General features: G+C 37.5%; 1 protein-coding gene across 2 annotated transcripts in view; it reads left to right on the top strand.

The window, feature by feature from the left end:
• USP40 (ubiquitin specific peptidase 40) overlaps nucleotides 1-23499 on the top strand; it is a 32874-nt gene extending 9375 nt beyond the window's left edge. For both annotated transcript variants that reach the window (XM_032190416.1, XM_032190415.1), the window contains exons 9-32: nucleotides 247-348; nucleotides 684-791; nucleotides 1737-2058; nucleotides 2524-2605; nucleotides 3691-3862; nucleotides 4786-4870; nucleotides 5871-5941; nucleotides 7003-7322; nucleotides 8246-8372; nucleotides 9102-9159; nucleotides 9615-9668; nucleotides 10867-10955; nucleotides 11615-11701; nucleotides 12986-13022; nucleotides 14267-14331; nucleotides 14881-14955; nucleotides 16070-16196; nucleotides 17089-17183; nucleotides 18302-18420; nucleotides 18808-18873; nucleotides 19111-19321; nucleotides 20113-20208; nucleotides 21014-21108; nucleotides 21516-23499. In XM_032190416.1, the coding sequence (XP_032046307.1) occupies nucleotides 247-348; nucleotides 684-791; nucleotides 1737-2058; nucleotides 2524-2605; nucleotides 3691-3862; nucleotides 4786-4870; nucleotides 5871-5941; nucleotides 7003-7322; nucleotides 8246-8372; nucleotides 9102-9159; nucleotides 9615-9668; nucleotides 10867-10955; nucleotides 11615-11701; nucleotides 12986-13022; nucleotides 14267-14331; nucleotides 14881-14955; nucleotides 16070-16196; nucleotides 17089-17183; nucleotides 18302-18420; nucleotides 18808-18873; nucleotides 19111-19321; nucleotides 20113-20208; nucleotides 21014-21108; nucleotides 21516-21624 (2772 nt within the window). In that variant the 3' untranslated portion in view covers nucleotides 21625-23499. The remainder of the gene's footprint in view (nucleotides 1-246; nucleotides 349-683; nucleotides 792-1736; nucleotides 2059-2523; nucleotides 2606-3690; nucleotides 3863-4785; nucleotides 4871-5870; nucleotides 5942-7002; nucleotides 7323-8245; nucleotides 8373-9101; nucleotides 9160-9614; nucleotides 9669-10866; nucleotides 10956-11614; nucleotides 11702-12985; nucleotides 13023-14266; nucleotides 14332-14880; nucleotides 14956-16069; nucleotides 16197-17088; nucleotides 17184-18301; nucleotides 18421-18807; nucleotides 18874-19110; nucleotides 19322-20112; nucleotides 20209-21013; nucleotides 21109-21515) is intronic.
• Nucleotides 23500-23979: the final 480 nt, after the last annotated feature.

Here is a 23979-nt window from a genome sequence, read left to right on the forward strand (position 1 = left end):
ATCTTTGAGTGCATCTTTACCACGTGTTGAGTGTCATATGATGAACTGGATGTTTTTGTACAGCATCCAGATGCCTATGTAAAGAGGCTGCAGAAACAATCCTGTGTAAAACACTATGCACAGCTTGCTCAAAAATATTCAGAGGATTTCCTTTACACTTCTAAATCACACATGCTGTTGTTAGTACTGACTGGAAGACTGCTGGCTGTGTTTGAAGTGTTTGTGAATATTATTTTTCTTCTGCAGGAAGATGAGGATAGGCTAATTGAAGATAAGGCTTTAAGAGAGAATGAAAATGCCAAAGAAGCAGAAAATCCACTGGCAGTGTTGAAAGGGATTTTATCAGAGGTATGGTATGTAAAGAGTTTATTGCTTCTATTTTGATATTAAGGAACCCAGAAGGGCAGGGTGAAGTATGCAAGAGACAGGCTTTAGAACATAGAACTCTTCTGAGCTTATTGTGAAGCACTGTAACTTAACCTAACTTCAATACAAATAGTGACTATTCATAGCAAAAAAGCCATTTTTGGAGTACTCCTGAAGTTGCTTGCTTAAGCTGTTAGAGAAAGCAATGTTAAATTGGCTTACTAACAAACAGGAATTATTTAATCACTTCAGAATTACCTACTTTGTATTGATTCTTTTACACTTGTCTGTCATCCTACTTCTTATTTTCTCTTTAGGAAGAATCTAAACAAATACCTGTGGATCAATTAGGGCAGAAGTTACTGGAGAAAAAAAAGGTGTCCTGGAATAAGAAATACCGAAAACAATATGGAGCATTACGAAAGGTAATATGTATGTATGTTAGTTTTTGATTATTAAGGTAACTTTATATTCCTAACGAATAGTCAATAGGATGGTGGATGAAAATGCTGGCACTTGGAGTAGCAAGGTAATGTGTATATAAGAGGTTAGTGAGACGAATCAGTAGACTGAGGAACAGGGACAAGATTCTCTGAACGTATCATCTGCTTGAAAGCGTGCGTCTCTTTCCATCTATATTTCTGACCTAGAAAATAACCAGCTTTGCCTATTACAACTTTACACCTCTGTCTTAACAGAAATAAGTGAAATAAGTTTTGTTTAGGGAAAAAAAAACACCCTTTCTGGTTGTTTAGTGCGTCTGTAAAATTAACCCTTGAAATGAAGTCTTGTAGTTATCCAGTTGGTTGCTGTATTTTCTTATGCTTTAAGAAAAATACTTCTGCATTTGTGCTACGGATATGTGGAAAATCCATATTTCTTTTTTTTGAGTAAGAACAACTATATAGGTTTCAAAACAAAGTATTTAAAAGTAGTTGTAAAGTCTGAATATGGGTCTTCCACAGGGGTAGATGTTTTTCTGACTTTGACAGAGAACTGATAGAAACAAGTTCCGGGTAAACCAGTATTAACAATTTCAAAGTTTTTGTTACTGTGAATGTTACTAGAAGTGACTTTTCGCAAGTGCCAAATTTATTTCAAAACCACACGGGGCAGTGCAGAGCTGAAATAACAGTAAATTAGTTTACATGTTTTGATCTATCAAATGAGATTTTGATTATGACTAAAACTAATTCAGATCTTTGTTTTTTGTTTTCTTTTTGTCTTTATTGGAATGGATTTCCACAAATGAAAGTTTGGCTATGAATTTGAGGACAAATCAGGTCACGTAGTTAATGTAGTCTGCTATATTTAATCCAGAACATCTTCCTTTACTAAAATGTTTTTTCTTGTACTTGCTTTCATTTTAGTATTTGCAAAATCATCCTCAGATATTTCAGTTCAGTCCTGACAAAAATAAGGTTGGTCTGAAAGAAAAATACAAGCTCCCATTTAAATCAGATTCTCAAGGACTTGATCTCCAAAGTCCTTCTCAGAAGAATGATATCCAGTGGAATTTAGAAAAAACACCTACAAGGCTAGAGGAGACTTCTGTTGGTTGCCATTGGTTTGATCTGAATGATTCAAAAGTCCAACCGATCAAGGAGGAGGATATTGAGCAACAATTTCAGGGTAAAGAGAGTGCCTACATGCTCTTTTATCGAAAGTCACGGCTGAAAAGACCTCCTGAAGGTACGCATAACTCATCTTTATGTGCTGGGGGTTTCCTTCATTTACACTTTTTGTGGAGGTTGAAGGCAGTTGAGCATTTCTGTCCTTACTGAACTTTCTAGTGCTAATTGGAAAAAAGGCTTGAGTCAAGATAGAAGGAGCTCCAAGGAGCTAATGAATGGTTACTTGGTTGTAGCTGACAGTATTTTCTCATATGCTTCACAAATACTAGCGGAGTATCTTCTACTTAAACAAGTTGTTGCTAAAGGCATTCATGTATCTGTTTCCCCTTAGGGAAAGATAGATGTGAACATGGAAGAATTAAAAACGTTTGACTGTTGTATCATTTGCAATTTAATTTACTCCATTAAGAAAGAGTGCAATGTTATTTTCAATTATTACAGTAATGCTTCATCTCACTTTTCTTGTTTACCAAAGCACATTTTAAGCAGTTGAGGCCAAACTAGCTTATATTATTTGTTGCAGCTCGAGGAAATCCAAGATACCAAATTCCTGAACATCTTCTGAATGAAATGAATGCTGCTAATACTGAGCTGCAAAAGAAGAGGTATATAATATAATGTATAGAGGTATATAATGTAACTGTATGAATCTCTTAAACAGCATTCTTGATCTGTAGATCTTGGAATTGATCTAAAATTAAAGAAAGTCATTGAACAGATGTAGAATTAGATACTAAAATGACTCAATACCATAGAGGTTAATCAAGGAATACAATTTGTACATTCAGTTTGTCTTCTGCTGGTCCCCTACCTCCCTGTTAGTCGCCTACCTACTAATTCTGCAAAATTGCAGAGGAAATTTGTTTACAGCCTCAAATTGTACCAGTTTTTCATTGGAAAGTACAATTCTGGAAGGAGAATGGAATACGTTATCTAAATTACACTCCCAGAGGGAGTTCTCCACCGGGAGAAGGGGGAATGGCTTGCTTTCCTGTGAGACAACAGATAAATGGTATCCTTTGCCTGAAACATGAAAGAAAGAGCTGGTGGTATCTAGGTTGGTAGAAAATTTTCCTTCTGGTGAGAAGCATACAGAGCTGATGATGTGCCTGAATGCCAGTTAAGCTGTCAAAATGTAGACATGTGCAAGAGATGGATGTCTTGTGCGATGCCTCTCTGCTGTGGAAACTTCATTATTTTTAAGTGACATTTGCTGTTACATCTAGCTTCTTGCTAATAGAATCGAATATAGTTATAAAGGAGGAAGGCATGGCTGTGTCTGTCCTGGTAGTTTTCCAGGAATTTTCTCTTTTTCTGTGTGTTTCAAGAGGAACACAGTCTGGAGAGTTAAAAAACAAATAAGGTGCTATGGTCTCCCCATCCCTAAAGATAATGTTTTTGTCCTGTTCAGAAAAGTTGAAGCAAGGTGTAGGAACAAGTCCTATAACAGTGTTTTATTTGTGTGTGGAGGATGTCTAAGCTTGCTCTGTATTGTATGTACTATATATATATATTCATATATGGCATTTTTGAGCACCTCTGCATATTTCTTAATAGAGGAGAGAATCTGACACTGAATTTAGTCATGAGGTTATCACTTACATGACAACTGCCAGAAGCATCTCTGAAATAAGTTAGCTGTTTGTCAGCATTAAACTCACCATTTCATTATTGCGTTTTTCTTTCAAAGAGCGGAATGTGACTCAGCAAACAACGGTATTGATCTGCATCTCCATTTGAGCTCGTGTTACAAATTTTACAATGGAGCTTTGCATCCTTCACTTACTTGGAAAGAGAGTGTTCTGGATCTGACTATTGACAGAAGAAAAACACTAGGAGATCTTCGACAGTCAATATTCCAGGTATTTAATATACTGAGTGAACTCAAACACTTTAATTTTAATTGAGATACAACTGCTTTCTATGTATGAGTCTATGCCACAATTTTTATTTTAATGAGAATTTTTTAACCATAAATGTAATTTCAGGAGGCTCAGGGCCATATGGATTTTCACAGAAGGAAACATTGCTTTGCGGTCAACTTTTGATGTGTTGATGAAGCTTTTGATTGATAGATGAAACTTTAATTAATTACACTTTAAAGTTCATAAGCTAATTATTTGTATTTGGGCAGCCACTTTGCAAAACTTTAGACTTATCTTTAACATTTTAGTTTGTGACATGTATTTGTGTTTTCAAGGAGCTGGCTGGCCTTAACAAGAAATGCTTAGAGGAGTTAAAAGAAATCTTAAGCTTTTCTTATTTCTTAAAGTATTGAAAGTGGTGTCTTTGTAATTACTATGTTAAAGGAATGGCCAACAAGAAGCATTTTACAAAGTGTCCATCTGTCATAAAATCATAGAATGGTTTGGGCTGGAAGGGACCTTACAGACCATTTAGTTTCTGCCGCTCTGCCATGGGCAGGGATACCTCCTGTTCATGAGATTGCTTAAAACCCTACCTGACTTTGAAAATGTAAATTGAAGCTAACTTGCTCCCTGAAAACATCGTTTACTTATATTGTACAATTTTCAGTTAGCATCCAGTTGAAACTGTTGTAGTCTGGTGACTAGTGTGAATGCATGAGTACTAAAAAGGTTGTGTTTTCTGTGCCACTAGTTCAGTAGAAAGAAGTAGCAGGGACCTGTTAAGTGCCAAAGTGAGCTTGGTAGCCAGTCTGTAACAGCTTGCAGCAAAGTTGTAATTTTGAGTGGTTTAAGTTACTGCTTATTGGAAGTTGTATGTGTGTTTTTTCTGTTTTTTTTTTTTTTTTCTAACCAATTAGATATTGGAATCTTGGGAAGGAGACATGATTCTCAGTAATGCCAAACCTTTACCAGCAGGACTGCATCTTTACGAGATTCTTGATGGTAAGACTACCACGTACAGGGGTTCTGTGCTATTTGTTTGGTGTATTTATTGAAGACACAGAGGGCTTCTTAAGTAAAACATCTTGGAGAAGTATATTTGCTGACAGAAAGATAATGGCCTCTGTTTTGAGTTTGATTTGCTTATGAGTATTTGTTTTCATTATAATTACCTAATAGGTAGAGGAGATGATAGAGAGAGGAGCCAGGGTGATACTAAAGAAAAATTTAGTTTAGGCTTAAGCTGAAGTAGGAATGGTGCAAATGTAAATGATTACATAAAAACATTAATTTCAACATTAAAATTTTTATTTTAAAACAGTGTTCCATCTCCAGCTTTGTCATGTAATTCTAGGTGTAAGTCTTCAAAAATCTACTCGGTTATTTTTAGATTTTTACAGGATTTATGGTCTGCTTAAGAAAATTAGAGTTCTTTCAGATCTTTTGGAACATAGCCCAGCTTTTAAAATATTGACATCAAAATGCAGATGCACTCAGAGCTGTTAGTATTGCTTCAGATCTTCATATGGTTCTTTAAATGACAGTCTTTAAAAAAAAAAAAAAAATCTGCATCTGGCTTATGGTAGGAAGGTAAAATAAATTGCAGTGTGGATGTTAGTATTTCAAAGAATATGCATGAAACACATTGTATGTAACTCACTTGTTAAGTCCAGCCTTTTTGTTTTAAATCTAATTATTGGCTGTTAAAGCTTATCTAGATAATCCTGACCAAGTAGCTTTATCAACTGCTAGTGTGAGCCTTGATTTGTAAGGGAAATGGAATTGAAACATTTGTGCTTTGGCCATCTTCAATCTGTACCTACTCTTGTTGCCCTTCTTACTTGGGTGATCCCTAACTTACCCCCTGTAAATTCTAATCACACAGCAGCTTTTGTAGTGGTGGACTTGAGCCAGGGTAGAATGTGCCAGCATATAGCAGTTACCAGCTGACCCTGCATGTCTGTTTTTGGGGGAGAAGAACTTGATGGCTTGTTCTTCTTAGGAGATGAGCTGACACTGGACTGCTTTGGGCTGGCTGATGGAGCGGACATTTTTGTGTGGAATGGGAAAGAGGTAAGTGAAAAACAAATTCTTTGTCAGTTCCCAAGAGATAAGATGCAGTCTCTAAACATGGTTTTGGAAGCTTCAGTCAATTTTGCAGCTGTGCGGCTGACATGCTAACATTGGCTTAGAGGACACCTCTTCAGCCTCATGTAGAATACAGTATATTTACAATTTGTCACTGTTAACCTTCTGTGTGATGTACAGTGTGGTTCTCGGTAGAACTGTACAGAATGCAGAATGTGATATGGTCAGATTAATAGGTGCCTGTAGGTATCCAATGCCAGTTGCACTGGAGTACAATCATGAGAAGATCTGGTGCCTCTTGGTAGGAGATCAGTTGATTATAATGTGATAACTAATGCCCTGTGGTGAACTAGTCACCTATTTTTGCATGTGGTCTCCCTGAAATGCTATGCTTCTTTCGGGTCCCCTCAATATCCAGGCTTCTGCTTAACTTGCAAATGCTTGTTTCAGTGATTATGTAACACAGCAGAAGTTTGCCCTCCATCTCTATTATGGAATAAAATATTGCTTTAAACAGATTTTTGTTGTAAAAGTATTTATATATATATCAATATATTATATATATATATCTATGGATATATATATAGCATATCCAACTTCTTACACAATCAGATTACTTTCAGCAAGTAATTATACTCTTGGCCTTGATAACAAATCAGAAAGCACAGACTTAAAAATCTAACTCTTCACCTGCCTCAGTCACGCTAATTTTTTAATATCCTGAAGGGTTAAAGTCAGCTATTCTAAATTGGTAGAGACTGATTTTTCCACCCACTGTTTACTCAGTTACTGTTACCAACATTATATACTATCCGTACAAACATGGAACAGACTTTAGCAGCATGCTTTTCTGTCCCAGTAAGTTTGAGTTACTCTCGTTGTTTGTTCAGTAGGCATTTGGTCAAAAATGGCTTATTTCTAATCAGAGAGATTCTACCTTTTTGCTTCAATAATTTTGCTGTTGTCACTTACTGCTGTATAGTATTTCCTGTTTACAAAAATGTGCATTATTGAACTCTACATAAACCATGTGTTCCTTACTTCAGGTTGGAGGCACAAAGGTGATGACAGGCCCTGATCATGAACCTGTGATCATAAACGTTCTTCGTCTGGCAGAGTATAATGAAGGAGGGAAGGGTCAACACTTCACAGAATCGCAGCACATCTTTCCGTGCAGCACAAAACTGGAGGATCTGCACAGGGCCTTAGCACCATCAGGAGGAATCATCTTAAAGAATGGCTCAGGACCTGATAGAGAAGGCAAGAACTGGGAAGTACTTCTTGAAGAACAGATGAAGGAAACAATCAGAAGCGTTGGTCTGACAGATGGATGTTCAGTGCTAATCTTAGACAGCCATGACCAGAGGTAACCGTTTTGATTTTAAGTATGATTAGTCAAAAAAAGCAGTTGTGGCAAAACCTGTTCAGTTAAAATTATGCTAGATGTGTGTGTACGTATACATGTTTCTATGTACATTATTCAAATTAATTTTCATTTTGTGACCTTTTAAGTTCAAGATAATGTAGTCTTAATGTTTTTGGGATCTCTTATCAACTGTTACATATTTTGCTCCTAAAGTGCAGAGGCAGTCACATCCTTTACACTTTAAATAGGAAACACCTAATGAGAACAAATTGTGCCCAGTGTGCTGGCACATTTTTGGAGTAACTTCTATTTCTAAGCCTTGAGTTTCGTGGTTCTCTGAGAGACTTGGCGGAATGAGAGAACTGTGCAGTATCAGAAGAGTATTCAGCTCTGCTGAATCTCTCAAGTTCTAAAGTTGCCAGAGGCAAGTTTCTGGTCTCATTTCCCTTCAGAGTGCATAGTCCTGAGGGTAGGTTCCTGTTTTTAGAGATGTGTGTATGTGCTTGTTATATAAATTCTAACTTCCTAGCTGAAACAGTTCTGAAAAATTGCAACTACATCAGTGAGTTCTCAAAGACCTGTTTCTGTTTGTGTAGTAGCAGACACATAGACAAAGTCTCAAAGCCTGGTTATTACTTGGTTTGTTTTTAAAATATTTTTTTCCAGAAGGTTTAAATCCAGCCTTGCAAAGTGACTTTGAGTGCCTTCAAAAGCTATATTTCCATTGAAAGACAATTACCAAAACAGTTTTTCCTGGTTTACTCAATAGCCAGCCCAGTGGTGCCTGAATTCTTCCTGAGGCCATCGCTATTAATGACCTTGGAATTTTTGATTTATTTAAGAGCATTGCTATTTAGCAATCTAGCCCAAATAATACAAAGTTCTCCTGTCTTTGACTATGTTTGTACTGCTCATTTTTACAGCTTTGTGAACGTTTCAAGTGGCAATTTGACTGCTTTTACATACGACATCAGCTGGCTCCAAGTTAAAAACTTCTGTGGAACGGAAGATGAAGAGAAACATGTTAAAATTACTGCCACCATTGAAACAGTAAGAAGTCTGATTGTTCAGGCATTTAAGACAGGCTATTTCCCTGAGATGTTTGGCCAGTGCAGTTTGGGCAGGTTAACGAAGACTGGTTTTAGCATTTGAACTGAAGCTACTGTAGGGAAAAGTGTGCAGCTTGGAGTTAAAGCTACTGGAATATTTTTGTTCTGTAATAAGACCATAACGCTGGTAACTTAAAACAGTGCAGTCTACACTAGTGTCTTTGTGTGAAACAGTTTTCTTTTTGGACCATCCTGTAAGTGGATTGAGGCTTTGCCAGTAACAAAACCTGAAAGAGGAAGAAAATACTATTTCTTCCTTTCAAAACAGGATAAGAAAGAAATGCTGTTTTTGCCAAGGGGTGGATTTCTCTGATACTTTTTCTGCTTTTTAAGTTATTTCCTGTTACAGCGCGTACTGCTTACAAAGTGAATACTTGCAAAATATTAGTCTTTTGATAAATGCAAAAGTTAAATACCATTTTCTTTTCTTTGGAATACTTTTTATAAGAAAAATTTCTCCAAATATGTTGCGTGTAATAAATGCACAGATATCATATTTCTGGGTGATAATATTAAAGAAATGTTTTCTTAGCTGTGTATAATGTTAGCAGGAGCAGGAATACGAACATAACTGGGAAGAATTTAAAGTGAAGGCTACCTTTTGTGGACTTGAATTTGAACAGCTGACATTGTTTTTTGTATTGGAGGTGTTAATATTGCTTTCTTCTAGGTGATGTCAGATATCAAAATGAAAGCAATACAGGAGCTTCAACTAGACGAAGAGCTAGGTAAGTGTTCAACTGCTTCACTTACAGATCTGATAATGTTAAAATTGCATAGAATGACAAGACTGGCTGAGGTGGGGAGGGACCCCTGGGTCCACCTGTCCCAACCCTGCTCCAGCAGGGACACCCCGAGCAGGGTGCCCAGCCCCACATCCTGGCGCCTCCTAAAGCTCCCCAAGAAAAGTCTTTGGAAACATGGCCAGTTTCATATTTTACTCATTGTGGCTAACAGGTGGCTTCAAAGAGAAAGTAATCTTTCACTGAAAGGATAAAAACTTGTTCGTGAAGTCCCTAGGAATTCATTCCTTTTGATGTAATATCTCCAGAGGAAGGCCTCTGGGATAAACGTGTTGTTGTCATTAATCTGAAATATGTTAGCTGTCTAAATTTCTGAGCCAGATTTCTTATTTGAATTGTTTAATATATCAGCCTCTCTTCTGCACCCTTTTTTGTTACAGCAAGTGACAGTTGTCTTAGACCTGTTAGTGGAAATGGGAAACTTCTCTCTCCAGGTAAATTTACTTATTTCAGTATAATTCTTTAAGAAATTAAAATGGGAAACTTGAAGTGATGTGCAAGGTTTGATTGTTTGATTTTAGTGCAGCTGAAACAGACTTCAATCCTGTGGTAATGGAGGAGGCACTGTTATGCTCCTGCTCACTGTGAGAAGGCTGCTTGTATCTGATGTTAAACAGAGTAATGTGTGGACTTTTGCTTCCACAGGAATAGAGTAACTTGTTCATGCCACAGCCTGGTCTGTGATTTAGATGTGTAATACTACTGCCACTGTATAACCCTGCTTCTGATGACCAACTTTAGTAGAATAGAAACCCAAGCTTTATTTTCACTGTTGTTCAGGCAGTTGTGAGAGACTGTAGATCAGTTTTGCAATTGTTGGAAAATATTTTCTTTATTTTTACTATCTTACTTGTACACTGCTAAAGCAAAGTACAACCAGGAGGCCAAAGAGATTAATTCCATTCTACTCAGCATTTGTCAGACAACATCTGGAGTGTGGTATCTGTTTTAGGGACTCCCCAGCATGAGAGAGAAACCCTAACAAACTACAGCCAGTCTGGAGGAAAGCATCCAGGATGGTTTGGGGTCTGGAACATGAGGGAAAGGAAGCTTTTTTTTTTTTTTTCCAGCCTGAAGAGGAGGCTTGGGAGAAAATAATTGTCATTTTTTAACTCCTCAGTGTGGACCTGTGGAGGAGGTGGAGTCAGATTTTTCTCAGAGTTTCTTCACAGAGTTGGATAAAAGGATCAGAGGCAGCAGACACAAATTACAGCAAGGGAAATTCCCACTATGTGTGGTAGCAGGGGAAAGGGAATTAACCCTGAGTGGTTAAACAACAGGAATGGGGCACAGGGATGCATCGTTAGCCATCCTTGGAAGTGTTCAGAGCTTGACTGAGAAAACCTCATCATAGCTGGTCCTGCTTTCAGCAGGAGGTTGAGCCAGATAACCTAGAAATGTCTGTTCCATTCTGAAGTCTTCTGTCACCCCATACAAGGGGTGGTGGGGAGAAACCCTTATGCAGATTTGCCCTAGTGATAGAAGGCTTACGGATCTAATGTAAACACTGTGAAAAGTTAAGCGCCTTAAATGTCACTGAACTTTATTTTTCTCTAAAGAGCAGCGTAGTAGAATGGATACTTTCAAGAAACAACAGCTTATGATGTTTGCCTTATTTTCTTTTCCCTGAAGTGCCTGAAGATTATACTGTCAAGGAGGCGGAACTGAAAATGGGAAGCTTGCTTGGGCTGTGTCGGGGAAAAGCTCCAACTTCCACACAGGTATAAAAGGGCTGGGACTGAAAAGGGACTAGAGCTGCTTTTTTGCTTTGTTCATGTTTCCCAATATTTCATGTGGTCCTCTTTGTACTTTTATAATGGTTGTAGTGATAATTGGTATGGGGGAAAAATTGCTTACTAGTCTGAAGAATTATACGCGTTATCAGGAATGTTCACGTCACTTATCTCAGGTGCTCAAGGCCAAGAGCCTATATGCTAACAGTTAATATAGCTCATTTGACTAATTGTAAATCACTTTTTATAATTGATCTGTTTGCAGTTTTCCACGTGCATGTGAGCAAGAGAGCATAAAGTAAGAAAAGGGAGATGATAATATATTTGATATCTGCAAGTTGTAAACATGGTGGGGGAGCTGTATATTTCTGATCAAAGTGCCAGAATAGGGCTTAAGCTAGCAGGTTTTATCTCTCATTTGCAGCAGGCAAAGCACGTATACAGCTGCTTAATGAAGCTCTACTGATGGCCATAACTCAATTGCATGTGCTCCTCTGTTCTCTGTAGTTGCAGTGCTGTTTGACTGATGGCAACAGTGCAATAGCTGGTACTGCATGCAATTACCAAGTGCATTAGGGAGAGTTTTTTTCTCTCAGTATTTCCATACTTAAATATGTATTCTAAACAGTTTATACTTGCCTTTTTAGCTCTTCTTATATTTTATTATTGGGGATGACCAACATATGGGCCCTGAGATGGAGATAGTTGTAGAAGAGACTGCCTCTGTGAAAGAAGTAAGTCTAGATGCTCTTCAAAGCTTATGTCATGCTTGGGTCAGGTTTGCTGCTCATAGAGAACCTTGTTTTGTACCCATGTGTCGCTTCAGCTTGCCAGCAGACATTGTGTCAAAGGAAGTGTTTGAACTTGCCTTGAGCTTTCACCAGATAGTAAAGAGACATCATTTTTCCTTCAAATGAATGTAGTCTTGCTACTTTATGCGTGACTAGCCACTCCTTTTATAAACAGCAATACTCAGAACGAGATGTAATCATGGCAGAGACTGCCAGTTAAATTTTTTATGTGGTAGCTTACATTTATTTCTCAGTACTAGATTAATCTTTGGACTAAATGATCTTAGAGGTCTTACACAACCAGAATGATTCTCTGTGCATGCTTTTGAGTCATGCTGTGCAATTAGGTTTTAAAAAACAGGTCTGTAAGTTAGACTGACAGCACTGCTCAAAGAGGACAGGGCAGCTTTTGGTGATAATTATGGCCAAGTCCAGGTGAGATAGAATGTAGTGTACGAAGATGAGGCAGTGTCTTTGGGAATGTGTATTCAAAAAGTTGTTCTAATGTGCTTGACAGTCAGAACAGAAAAATCCAGAAAAATGCAGTGAGCACTATAACTCTATCTTGGACCAGTCAATCAGACTCAATAGTTGCATGGTTTGTGGAGGATGGCTGTATATGGACTGGAAAGAATTTGGAATTAAGACAATCATCTTACATTGCTTATGGAGAATGAGAGCTAGTGAGGGTTACTGGATTCAGACAGTGCTACAGACAATTTTGCTGCGAACACTTCTGTAGTTTATCAAACTCTGAATGGATGAAATTAGAGTGACAGGAGTCAGGAAGAACTGTGGACAGTGAGGGAAGCAGTCCTCAGTACTGCAAATCCCTCTTTCTGGTCCAGAGTGCTGATATATAGAAGTAGTAGAAAGTGAGTTTTGCAGGTTTTATTTCTAAAAGGTGCGTTTTTGAGCTCAGAGGCAGAACTTCTTCTAGTGAACCAACAAACTGACAGCACAGACTTCTTTTAACAGTGTGTGTGAGCCTACTCACCTGACTCAGTAAGCTTCCTACAGGAGAAAAAAATCCCTATTTAAAGGGTATAATATCTAGCTCAAATGCACCATGTCTACATAACTATATTGCTATAGGAGTTGAACAGGAATCAGTCACTCTGTTTATGTGTCTTAGGAATTTTTAGTGTAGATTTCCTGAAAACTTTATTTCCCAACCTATGAATTGAGAATGTGAAGTCTCAACTTATGTTTCTCTTTTTTTTCCAGTGTCTAAATTTAATGCTGGAAAAATCTGGATTATCAGGTTAGTTGTACTGTTGTTTAATAATGTATTTTCCAGGCTTTTAAGACAGATCTTGGTACCCTAAAACTTATTAAAATGATTTATTTGTTGTTGTAATGTGAAGAGGGGAGAGGAAAGATTTATGAACTTATGGTTTTGCTCTGATAAAAGCTGGTTGTGCAGCTTCCAGCTTTGTTTAATTGCAATATGGCAAAACCCACAGTTTCTAAAATGTACACTTGGGTGCGCGTACAGGTGAAGGTGTTTGGCTGTTTAGACATCAGTTTCATTGGAAACCACTGCATGTGATGAACTGCTTAAGAAAAAGGCATTTTTAGGTCACTTGGCAAAAACAAGCTCAAAATGAGATCACAATTTGGTCACTGTTTGGGAATCTGAGTGGTAGGAGTTCCTGTTACTGACCATTTTTATGAGGATTAAGGAAGAGATATAGATAGCACTTGCATCACACGTGAATTTCCTGGCTGAACGTCTTTGTGTTGATGCTGATGTGGAGGAAGAACAACAGACTTGGAGTGGTGGTGTTTCCTAGTTTTACTTCTAAACATTCATTAAATGCTGAATTTGTATTATGGTGGAGTGATGGCAGCATGTTAAGCCATACTCCATAAAAAATGTTCACCTGAAACACATTACTGTCAGAATACACATTGAATAGCCCAAGATAAAATTAAGTATTGTGCTCTTGTTTACATGTACATACGGGTGGAGTACATAATGACGTTTTAAATACAAGCTTAACCTTTTTCATTTCCCTGTGGTATAGGTTTACTGCCAAGAAACAGTAATTCTGTTTTCATTGCTTTCTTTTTATATTACTGCTTGTGGAAAATTAAATTTGGCCTTGTGAGCTTTGCGATCTGACTTCTCTCAAAGAAATGTCAGGCTTCACTGAATTTCGATGTTGTTTAAAAAGACTGCAAAGTAGTCCTTTCTCCACATAAATTATTGATGAGATTCCTTATGTGCTTTGGTTTAGTTGTGAAAAACAAATTTTGTACTCTGCAAAGAATAAAGTGCATTTTCATCTGTTATCTTTTAATCAAATTAAAAAGTTTAGTTGTACTTCTTCCTTCTGTACTTGATGCTTTATGCATAGGTGCTAAATCTTTATATAAAAAAAAAAAAGAGCAACAACCCTTAGCTATGACTACAATTAAGAGATCTGTAATGTGTGTCTTTTCTTCCATGAAATGGTATTGTTGGCTAATTAGTTTTCCATGTGTGTTTTTGTTCTTTGGTAGGTGACAGCTGGCATTTGAGAAGGATTGACTGGTGCTATGAAGCAGGGGAAGCATTAAGTCAGGAAGTAAGAGGATCCTATTTTTGACTTGAATCACATGATAGTTTTGACTTGAAACACACAACAGTGTCTGTTGCATTTTTCTTTAGGGACTTTTCCAAAGAGAACTGCTATAAAGCAAATGTGTGGTGTTCTTGTGTGCTACTTTACTCAGCAGTGTTCTGTTTTCACAAGGCCTTATGAAGGCGTTTTAACAATAGGTTGAAATGGAAACCTTACACACCTGGCTCCTGTTTTCAGGTATTATTTTTAAGCCATATCCACATAGTTTTTCCTGAATTCTAGGATTAGCACGCGTTAAGTACATTACAAACAAACAGATCTTAATTGGTAAGAGGTGTGAAGGAAATGTGCAGCTCAGCAGGATGCACTGGAAGGCCTCTTGCAGTGCAGACTCCTGTAAATGTAATAGTTGTGTCCTGCTGCAAAGTTAGCTCCAAGTGGTGGATGTAGAAAAACCCTTGGCACACATTGCATAAAAAGATAAACCATAATTTAGAAAACAAAACACAAGAACATGTAGACTTAAGTGCACTATGCTTTCTATTCCTGCAGAACGCCACCCTGAAGGAACTTAATGTTTGTAGAGGAGATACTTTGGTTATAACTGAAGGAAAGCTTCCACCAAAGGTAAAAATAAACAACTTATGTCCTTTAGTCAGGTGACTGCATCTTGATACTTGAATATGAAAGTAAATTATTCTCTTGCTTATTTTAGAATTTTTCAACTGAAATATTTTTAGTCAGAAATAATGAATAATGCTTTTTGTAGTTTTACAGCTCTAACCTTCTGTAGTAAAAAAAAATAATAATAATAATAATAATAAAAAAAATTTAGCCATTGCAGCAGCTTTGTCTAGAAGTGTCAAGGTTAACAAATCTGGAAGAAACCAGTATTTCTGGAATGCAAGGTTCTTGTGAAGGCACAATTCTTATGCTACTATTTCCTCATAAAATCATTAAAAAAATAAAGGAATTTAAGTGTTTCTTTTTAAAGTCAGATTTTGTACTGATGGTTGTGCTTGAAAGTGGAGGGCCCTGCTGGGAAATTGTCATCAGCAATGGTCATGGAAGGTTTCTGCACAAGCAAACCTCAAGTGATATAGAGCATTGTAAGTTGAAACAGGAAGCTAAAAGTCCACAAGAAGCACTGGGCATGTAGTAGAGGTCTCAGCAATTTTGTGGTGAATAAAGCTTCAAAGAAAAACAGATACTTTTAGCATAGTTTATTGCGAGGACAAAAATGTAGGATAAGAACTTACTGCAACAGTACAATGGGTGATAATAGAGCAGTTCAGAGCTGCATCTGAAGAGAAGAAATAAAGCCTATATCCTGCTCAGAAAATGAGGGAAACATCCACTTACCTGCTTCCAGCCAGGAAGGGACACTAAGAAAGAAGCAGGTAAGAAAATCAGGAGCATCTCTGAACTGGCAAAACAACGTTGCAGCTAAATGAATACAGCTTCCTCTGGTAAGGTCATATTTATGTCTGGATCTCCAGACAAATGTCAGTCAGTTGAAAACGTAATGTTAGATGCCATATGGCAGAGCAGGATGGTGATAGCATGTGATATGAGGCTTTTTTTTTTTTTTCACTGAGAAGTGCCTGTAAAAAGAATGCCAGTATCTTTACAAAAACTCAGACTTGAACGAGTTTTTTTTCCTTCTTCACCAGAGGAAGGTAAAAATTTTAATTTGCATTGGAACACATGGGGTGACTGGTATTTTCTGTTCATTTTTCAGGGCTTTCTGAAAATTCCCATCTGGTGGTTCAAGCCTTCAAGCCATATGAAACATGGAGAAAATGGACAAGACCAAGTGAATGGGTTGGCCTGCAGGATGGACGATTTGCAGGTGTCTCCTGCTGGAGGTGAGCTTGATCAGTTTTCAAAAGGAGTCATATTGCCTGTGATAACAATGAGGGCTTTTGGTCAAAAATCTAAATTTTATTCCAAACCTTTAAAATCCTCCTGAAACCTGTGGGCAACTGTACAAGTTTCAGTAAGCTTATGGTGAAAGGAGACATAAGAGATCTAATTTTTTATTAGATCAAGAATGCTGGATGGGACTGTTCATGCTTCTTGGCTATATTTGGTCAAGGACAAAGATTTTCACTGCAGTTTGAAGCCTGGGCTGTTTACCTGCCAGCAAATAAAATTGCTTCTCCATACTTAAGGCAGTGGCAGTATTATAAGGCATCAACTCAAAGAGCATGCATGTGATTTGGCTTCAAATGTCAGATTCTTGATATCACATTTATCTCACTTCAGGCTAAATTGATTTTGGAGAAGTTGGAGAATGAGTAAATTTTACATCTACATAAAGGGTTGAAAAGGAAGGAGAAAAGCAGTTGGGGAAACAACAAACTGGAAAAGGGAAAACTAACCAATTTTCCTCTCTATAGTAAGAGTAAATTCTTCCTTTGCTACTGAGCTGTGTTGCAGAAGTTTAGATTGTTTTTCCATTTTTCCTCCTTTTCTCTCAAGCTTTGTCAGAGTCTGACTTCCATGTTGAGTCCAGTAGTGTAGGTAAGAACAGTTTTAATTTTCCTTGCAAGACACCCTGCATTTCAGAGTCATAACCTAATTAATATTATTTACAGACTTCAGTAGGTTTCTTAAACTACCATAAAAAACCTTAGGTCAGGTATCGAAGTGAAATCTCACCTACAAGTGACCCATCTCTTAGGACCATGGACAATGTCATACTCACTTTACTGTTGTTTTTCTTCCTCCCTCTTCCCCTCCTGCCCCCATCTAAAGACTCACCAGAATGCATCCAAACAGACACGGATCTGTGTTACGCTGGCAGTATAGAAATAGCAGGCGAAGCCACTTTGGAAGATCTGAAGATGCAGGTTAGATGCTCTCCTGTGTTGGAAATGTAAAGCAACACTGTGATTAATTGAGCTATATTAATACATATTTTTTATTTCCTTTTCCCTTGTCTCTAGTATGTTCTGATATGGCATTTGCTTATATGCCATGTTCAGTGGTAAGTACCAAGAGGCAGTTTGAGCATGTAGCTCAGATAATTCCTTAGTATGTTCCCTGCAGTTGCCATTCTACCTGTCATGTGTCCTGAGCTGCAAAAGCCTTTCTTGCACTTCATCTGGAACTTTGGCTTGCAGCCCTACTTTTATTTCACAATGTACAAATTATTCATGACAAGAACACATATATAAGCACTCCCCAAAAGCCACTTTTCATTTCCACATTGTTCTTGTATTAGTTTTCTGCGTGTTTTTTTGTATGTTGAATCTAATGAATAAAAAAATTGCTTTAGATGCACAGAAGGTCATGTTTGTCATTCAGGGAAATATAGCTTAGTTTCTTTGGCCAGAAACTAAGGTGATTTTAAATGCTTTTTTAAACAGAAAAATAGAAGTTTAATACACTCTTAAAGGGAAAAAAACACAACTATCATAAGACTCTTCTATTATTTAGCCAGTTGGCCATTCTACTTAACAGCATGGGAAAGGATATTTCTCCAGTTTCTGATCCATACCAGTATTTGCCATTTTGGTTATGACTTCAGTTTCACAGTCTCATCCAAACTGCTGCTGTGTAAAACTGCCCATTTGCATCTTACGAACAAGATTTGTCCTAGCATGGAAACAGCATTGTGTCCTCAATAAGGGCTTGAGGAAGCTTTTTACAGCACTTGATCATGGTAATGATTTTTTCAGCCTCATTCCCTCCCAGTTAGACAAATTTTGGTTGGGGAAAACAAAAAATTGAGTACTTTAGAAGCTTAGGACAAACTGAGAAGTGTTGGGAGGGAGTGAAGGTCAACTCGCTTTGAGGTCGTAAAGCAAATATGTTGATCCTGCTCACTACCTGTGAGTCAAAAGCAGGAATAAATCTGAATACTTTGCCCTGTGTCTAATTGCTTCAATATAGCATTGAGAATCAATCACTTTCTTTCCAAGCAGACTGGCTGCTGAAGTTACTGAAGAAATGTTTGTTTTTTCAGGCTATGACCTTACCATGCCGTCAGGAGCACGTTGTCCCACTGCCCACATTTCTCAGAGCCTGGACAGTGGAAAGTAAGCGCCCAGGCAAGCTTTTACGACACAACAAGCAGCAACTCAAGTAGGTTTCTTATTGAACACTCAAGTAGTATTGCAAGAGACTGACTGAATTGTGAGATGGATTGGTGGAGAGGTAAATCAGCTCAGCCAAATAAAGCCCATCTCTGGTTATTTCAAGTTTTTGCTCAACACAATTTTCAACTCAAGTGGTATGGAATGGGCAAGTGTGAACATAAGTAGATCATATCACACTTGTTATGCTAAGCCTTATTTTATATTTTTAAATGCAGTTTTGGCAGTTTTCTGATTTTTTTTTTTTTTGTGTTCCAATAGCCTCTTGTTTTGGTTCAGATCAGCGTGGATCTACTTGACTAGAGGCATGATTTTTTCTACTTGTGAACTTAGAATACATGACTGAAAATGTGTATAATCTTTGTTTTGTTTTCAGTGAATATAAACTGGGTGCCAGAGTGGCAATCTGCATAGAACCTTTGCAAAAAGAAGAAAACTTGGGGTAAGTCTTGAAAACACTTACTTCTTACTGGCATGTGTTTGAGATGTCACTTAATCTAGCAGTTTTTTACTTAAATACTTTTAGTAAAGATTACAGATGTCGCTGTGCTTGAATGCTCTTATTTTCCTCTGGTAGAGCTGTTGGCTAAAATAAGGGATGGTGGGAGGCAGTGAAAACTAATATTTCTGGATTCTAAAAGCATGATTCACAGGAGTGTTTTTTTCTTTCTTGTGACAGCCCACATGAACTGCTGCTTCGAGTACAGATGGGCATACCAGGGGAGAGGGACTACTATGACTCCGTGGATTTGGTGTGGGATATCTCCAAAGAATGCACTACCTGGGCACTGAGGCAAAGAGTGGCTTCTCACTATTGTCTCCCTGTAGATAAAATTGAAATAGCCAAATACTTCCCTGAAAAATTTGAGTGGCTGCCAATATCTAGCTGGGTAAGATCTGGAATGACAGAATCTAGCAGTTGTTTTGAGAAATGTACATGTTGGTTTGTGTTACAGTTCTTCAGCATGCATATTTGAAGTCACATCTTTATCTTCCTGCAATGTGAATGTGCGGTAAATTTGGTGGAAGTGGTTTATTTCTTCAAGGGTCTGTTAGGTCTTCATTAAATTATAGCTAAGACATCAGGATTTTTAATTACACCACAAGTCATTGGAACTTGCAATTTTGACAAGTTCCCCCAAAAGACTTTTATGTGGCTAAGAGAGTAGTTGTGGTTGGCATGGGATAAATCTGTAGTTCATTCAAGGTTTCTCATGTACTACTAAATTTGTTTGTATAGGTTGAGAAACATTACTTAGTTGCAGTTCATGAGTATGGCTGTTATGCAAAGGTATCTTTTGCTTGAATTTTTCAATCTGTTGCTGTTGCAATTAGATAATGGAAATGACAGACATCTGTAGAAGTAACAGAATCAGAGCATTTCTTCCCTTCACTATACGAGAAGTCCTTTGGCTGAGAGTTGTCCCTGATCACAAAGTGTCATTTACTTCATATAGGTGAGCTGCAAGAGATTGTGTGGAAGAGGAAAGAAAAATAAGTATTTTTCTCATGAGGAAGCAACAAAAAACAAAATGACTTAATTTTCATGACAATAGGACTCTTGATTAAGTAAGAATAGCTAGTGGGGACCCTACACCTTTAGGGACTGCCGGCAGATGTCAGTTTAAACAAATTCCTGAAATCAGCTGTGTATGAATGTTCTACTTTGATTTTTATACAGACTCAGCAAATTTCAAAGAGAAAACGGAAGAAAAAACAGGAGAGTTTACAGTCAGCACCTTATCATCTGAAAGATGGAGATACCATTGGGGTGAAGGTAAATTAATGTGGCTTTAATTGTTGCCCAAGGATTAGGTTCAGACACTGTCCCCTCTGCAGTTAATCAAATTCGTTCTGGTCTTCCTGTATCGTGCTACATTGCTATGAAAGTTTTAACATAAGAATCTGGACTGCGCATGGTGTAAAGGGGGGAACCTTTTTGGTACTGATGTTTTTTTCTTCCTGTTCTTAACCATTTGTGGAAGTTCCATGCTTTTCCCCGCCTATGTCCTGCTACTGGCACTAGAGGGCAACACCTTAGAGGTTTTTGTGGAGTGCTCTCTTAGCCAGTGTAAGACACTCAGTTTCTGCTCTATGCTTGTACACTATCCAGAAGAAACTGAGTTTTTCTTGCCCTCATTTTGTTTTTTCAACTGAGAATAAAATCCAAGAACAGTGCCCATTAAAAACATATCCTAAATTTAAATCCATTACATTTCCCAAATAATTACTACAGATCTATTTAAGTACTTAAATTACATAGCAGTATATTGAGCTCTGAATTGGTAATAAAACTAACTTAGGAGACCTCTGAAAGAACATACTTGATGAATTATCAGGCAGTGTGCTAGAGGTCTGGTGTCCTATTCTGATGTATTGAGAAAAATTTCTGATTAAGGCCAATTCAGAGGGGCTGAAGATTTTTTTTTGCCTTTTTTAATCATCTGCATTTAACTTGAAATCAAATTAGAGGAAAAATTAGAGGAAATGCCTTAAATTTATTGTTTAAACTCATTGATATGTAGGAAATAGTTTTGGTAGATGGAATTTAAATGAACCCACTCAATCTCTTTTGACAACAGAATCTTCTCCTTGATGACAGTAAGGACTTCAGCACAGTGAGAGATGATCTTGGAAAGGAGAAACAAAGGCAGCTTGCATTAGAAAAAAAGAAAAGGTATTGAATATTTACTTCTATTTTTGTTCACAAATGTGAAAGCTGTTCTTTACAGCCTAGTCTTTCAGAGTACCTTATTACCTGGATAATTTGTTGGGACAGTGCTAGCTGTTAGTGTACAATTTTAGTAGTGCCAAAAGAAGCGCTCAGATAATTCAGTCTTCTGGCTTTAAGTGCCATGTTCCTACCTTAGTTTTTTATTCTTGCAATACGCTGGACAGTTTGACACTGCCTCTGGAGATGAAAAACGAACCCCTTTGCTGCACTGGCCATATGGAGGTCATAAGTGGGAACTGGCAGTATCATTCTTACAATTTAATGGAAATTGGGTTTCCAGTCCTGCTGTCTCACTCTGCTTTAGGTGCTAAAGCTCATACTAATTTCATGCATCTTAATTTTTTTAACAGTCGGCAAGCTGAACGCTTACAGGACCATGTTTTGTCTGAGGAAAAACTGAATACTAAGCAACGTAAACCAGAAGTGGCTCTTTCTATCAATGTGGGAGTTTTCAGATAGCACAGGAGATGCTTTGCTGACAAGAACCTACTGCCGATGTACTGAATTGGAGTACCTCAACTGGACCAGCAAGAGGGATGCTTGTTCTCAAAGCGTCTTCAAGAATCACCGAGACAAACTGGATATAGGATTTAAGATAACTGATTTTCTTCTAATCTTTCTTGGAAGTGCTTTTGCATCCCTTTGTCAATGTGGTACTTATTCTCAGGCTAGGTAAATGCACTTTATTCATGAGAAAAATGAATAATATATTGTATTACCTTTTGGTGACTTTTTATAATCACCCTAAATGCTCTTTTTTGTCTGATGCTGATGTCTTGCACCATCACTATGAAGTTTGCTTCCTTTTTTAATGCAGTCATAAACATATCTTTTTAGAAATTATTCTTCTCTCTCTGATCACTAAAGTTACTAGCGATACCAGAGTTTACTTCTGTCTGTTTATATATAAACCTAAATCTGTAGTAACTCGAATCCAATTTCAGGAATGAAGGAAATGTGGAAGTCTCTGGACAAAGGGTAGTAAACTGACTAAGAAAGGATTAAGTTCAGAATTTGTCAAGCTCTTAAACCTGAAGACCCTTTCTGATATGAAATAGTAGTGCAGTAGCCCTACATTTTAAAGTTGCTGGTGATTTTTTATTATTCACAAGCTTCGTTAAACAAAAGGATGGAAAAATTGGGTGGACCTGTTGTTTGGTCTTGTATGAGTTCTAGTGTACTCAGGAAAAAGGCTAATATTTGTTACACTTGAGGAAAAAGAAAATGTTTCTCTTGGAGTCAGACGGTTGATTTACAGCCTCCACAATAGAAGGGCATGTATGCAGCCCACTAACAAACAGCTGAGCTCAGTATCAAAGGTTCTTAAATGTGAAGTGGAATGTTTACCAAATGCTTGTAAGATTGGATCTCAAGATTGAGAGTGCCTGTAACTACCTAATGAGACCGTGTTTTCTTACCCCTGAAGCTGGGAATCAGGGTTTACTAAAAGTTGATGTTTTAGCATCTTCAGATAAACTTTTCTAGTGCTTATAATACTTAAACTGTGTTCCCCCACTGCACATGCCTATTCATTACCTAATTTCCAATCAGGTTCAGAATTTTCTTTGGCTTAAATTGTCAGTACTAGTTGTACTCAAACTCTTAATGGAATTAACTGTTTCTAATCAAATTCTAAGCACACTATGAATGATAAGGTGACCATGGAATAGCAGAAGATAACACAAGCATTTCCATGCAGCAGTAAAATGCTGATGGCATGTAATGTGTTTGCCTTTTGCTGCTGGGAGCCTGTGCAAATTGATTATTGTATCAAATGGAGTCTGCTATTAAACACACTACGTAGCCTTGTTGAACTGCACAAATGTTTGGAAATCTTTTGAAATGAGCAAGGCAACTTTTAAAAACAACTGTTCAACATCGCCTGAAGTAGGGTGAACAAAATACAAGTAATTTTTGGACACTACTGTATTTAATCTGTTTCACGTATGGAGAAGATTTTGTAGAAGATGTGAGTACAGCAGACTACTAAAATTTTGACTAATGTGAGAAAATTCACTGACTTCACCTTTTGTAGATTAGTAATATGCTGGTATTTTTGACAATTTCAAGACAAACTGACAGTATGAACAAAATAAAAGGGAAGAAAAGTCAGAAGTACCTCATCTTGAAGCATGTGATTAGTCTTTAATCCTTTTGGTAGGTTTAAAATTCAGCAGTTTCTGTGCTTTCTTATGATGTTTCAATCAAGGGGGTATTTTAGTTTCCTAACTCTTTTGGTCATAGGTGGGCTTTACTTGAATCTTGAACTCCTGGAATCCTACTCTTATAGATTTTTTTTTTTTTTTTTTCTGATAGAGTTGAGGGCAACCAATTTCTTTCTCTCCAACTCAACTTGCTGTATCCAAATTATTTTGTGAAACCTTCTTCCCTGTCAGCAAGTCGTCTTGTGAGCCAAGGTTTACAGAAACTGTGGCACATGCTGATTAGTAAGGTAAAGAAGAAAACTTTTTTATTTGCAAGTGCATTGCATTGCACTTCCTGTGCTGTCACTTTATTTCCTACAGTTCCATGCTGGACAGCTGTATTGGGCTTAACCTTCCCAACTACTTCTTAATAACTCTAGTCTCTTCTCGAAAACATGAGGTTTGGAGAAATTTAACTATGAATTACAAGGACTAATGGGGGAGGGGGGGGTTCTAGTATGTGCCTTTGAAGTGTAATGTAGCAGCTTCTGCACTGAACCAGTATTGAATTATTTCTAATGTTGGCTCAAAATGCTTTCTTTTTTTTTGTTAAAGCTATTGTGGACCTTTCCACAATGAGAGTTCATTAAAAGCAGGGTGGGGAGAGGGA

This window comes from Aythya fuligula, chromosome 6 (assembly GCF_009819795.1).
Source record: "Aythya fuligula isolate bAytFul2 chromosome 6, bAytFul2.pri, whole genome shotgun sequence".
Lineage (NCBI taxonomy): Eukaryota > Metazoa > Chordata > Aves > Anseriformes > Anatidae > Aythya > Aythya fuligula.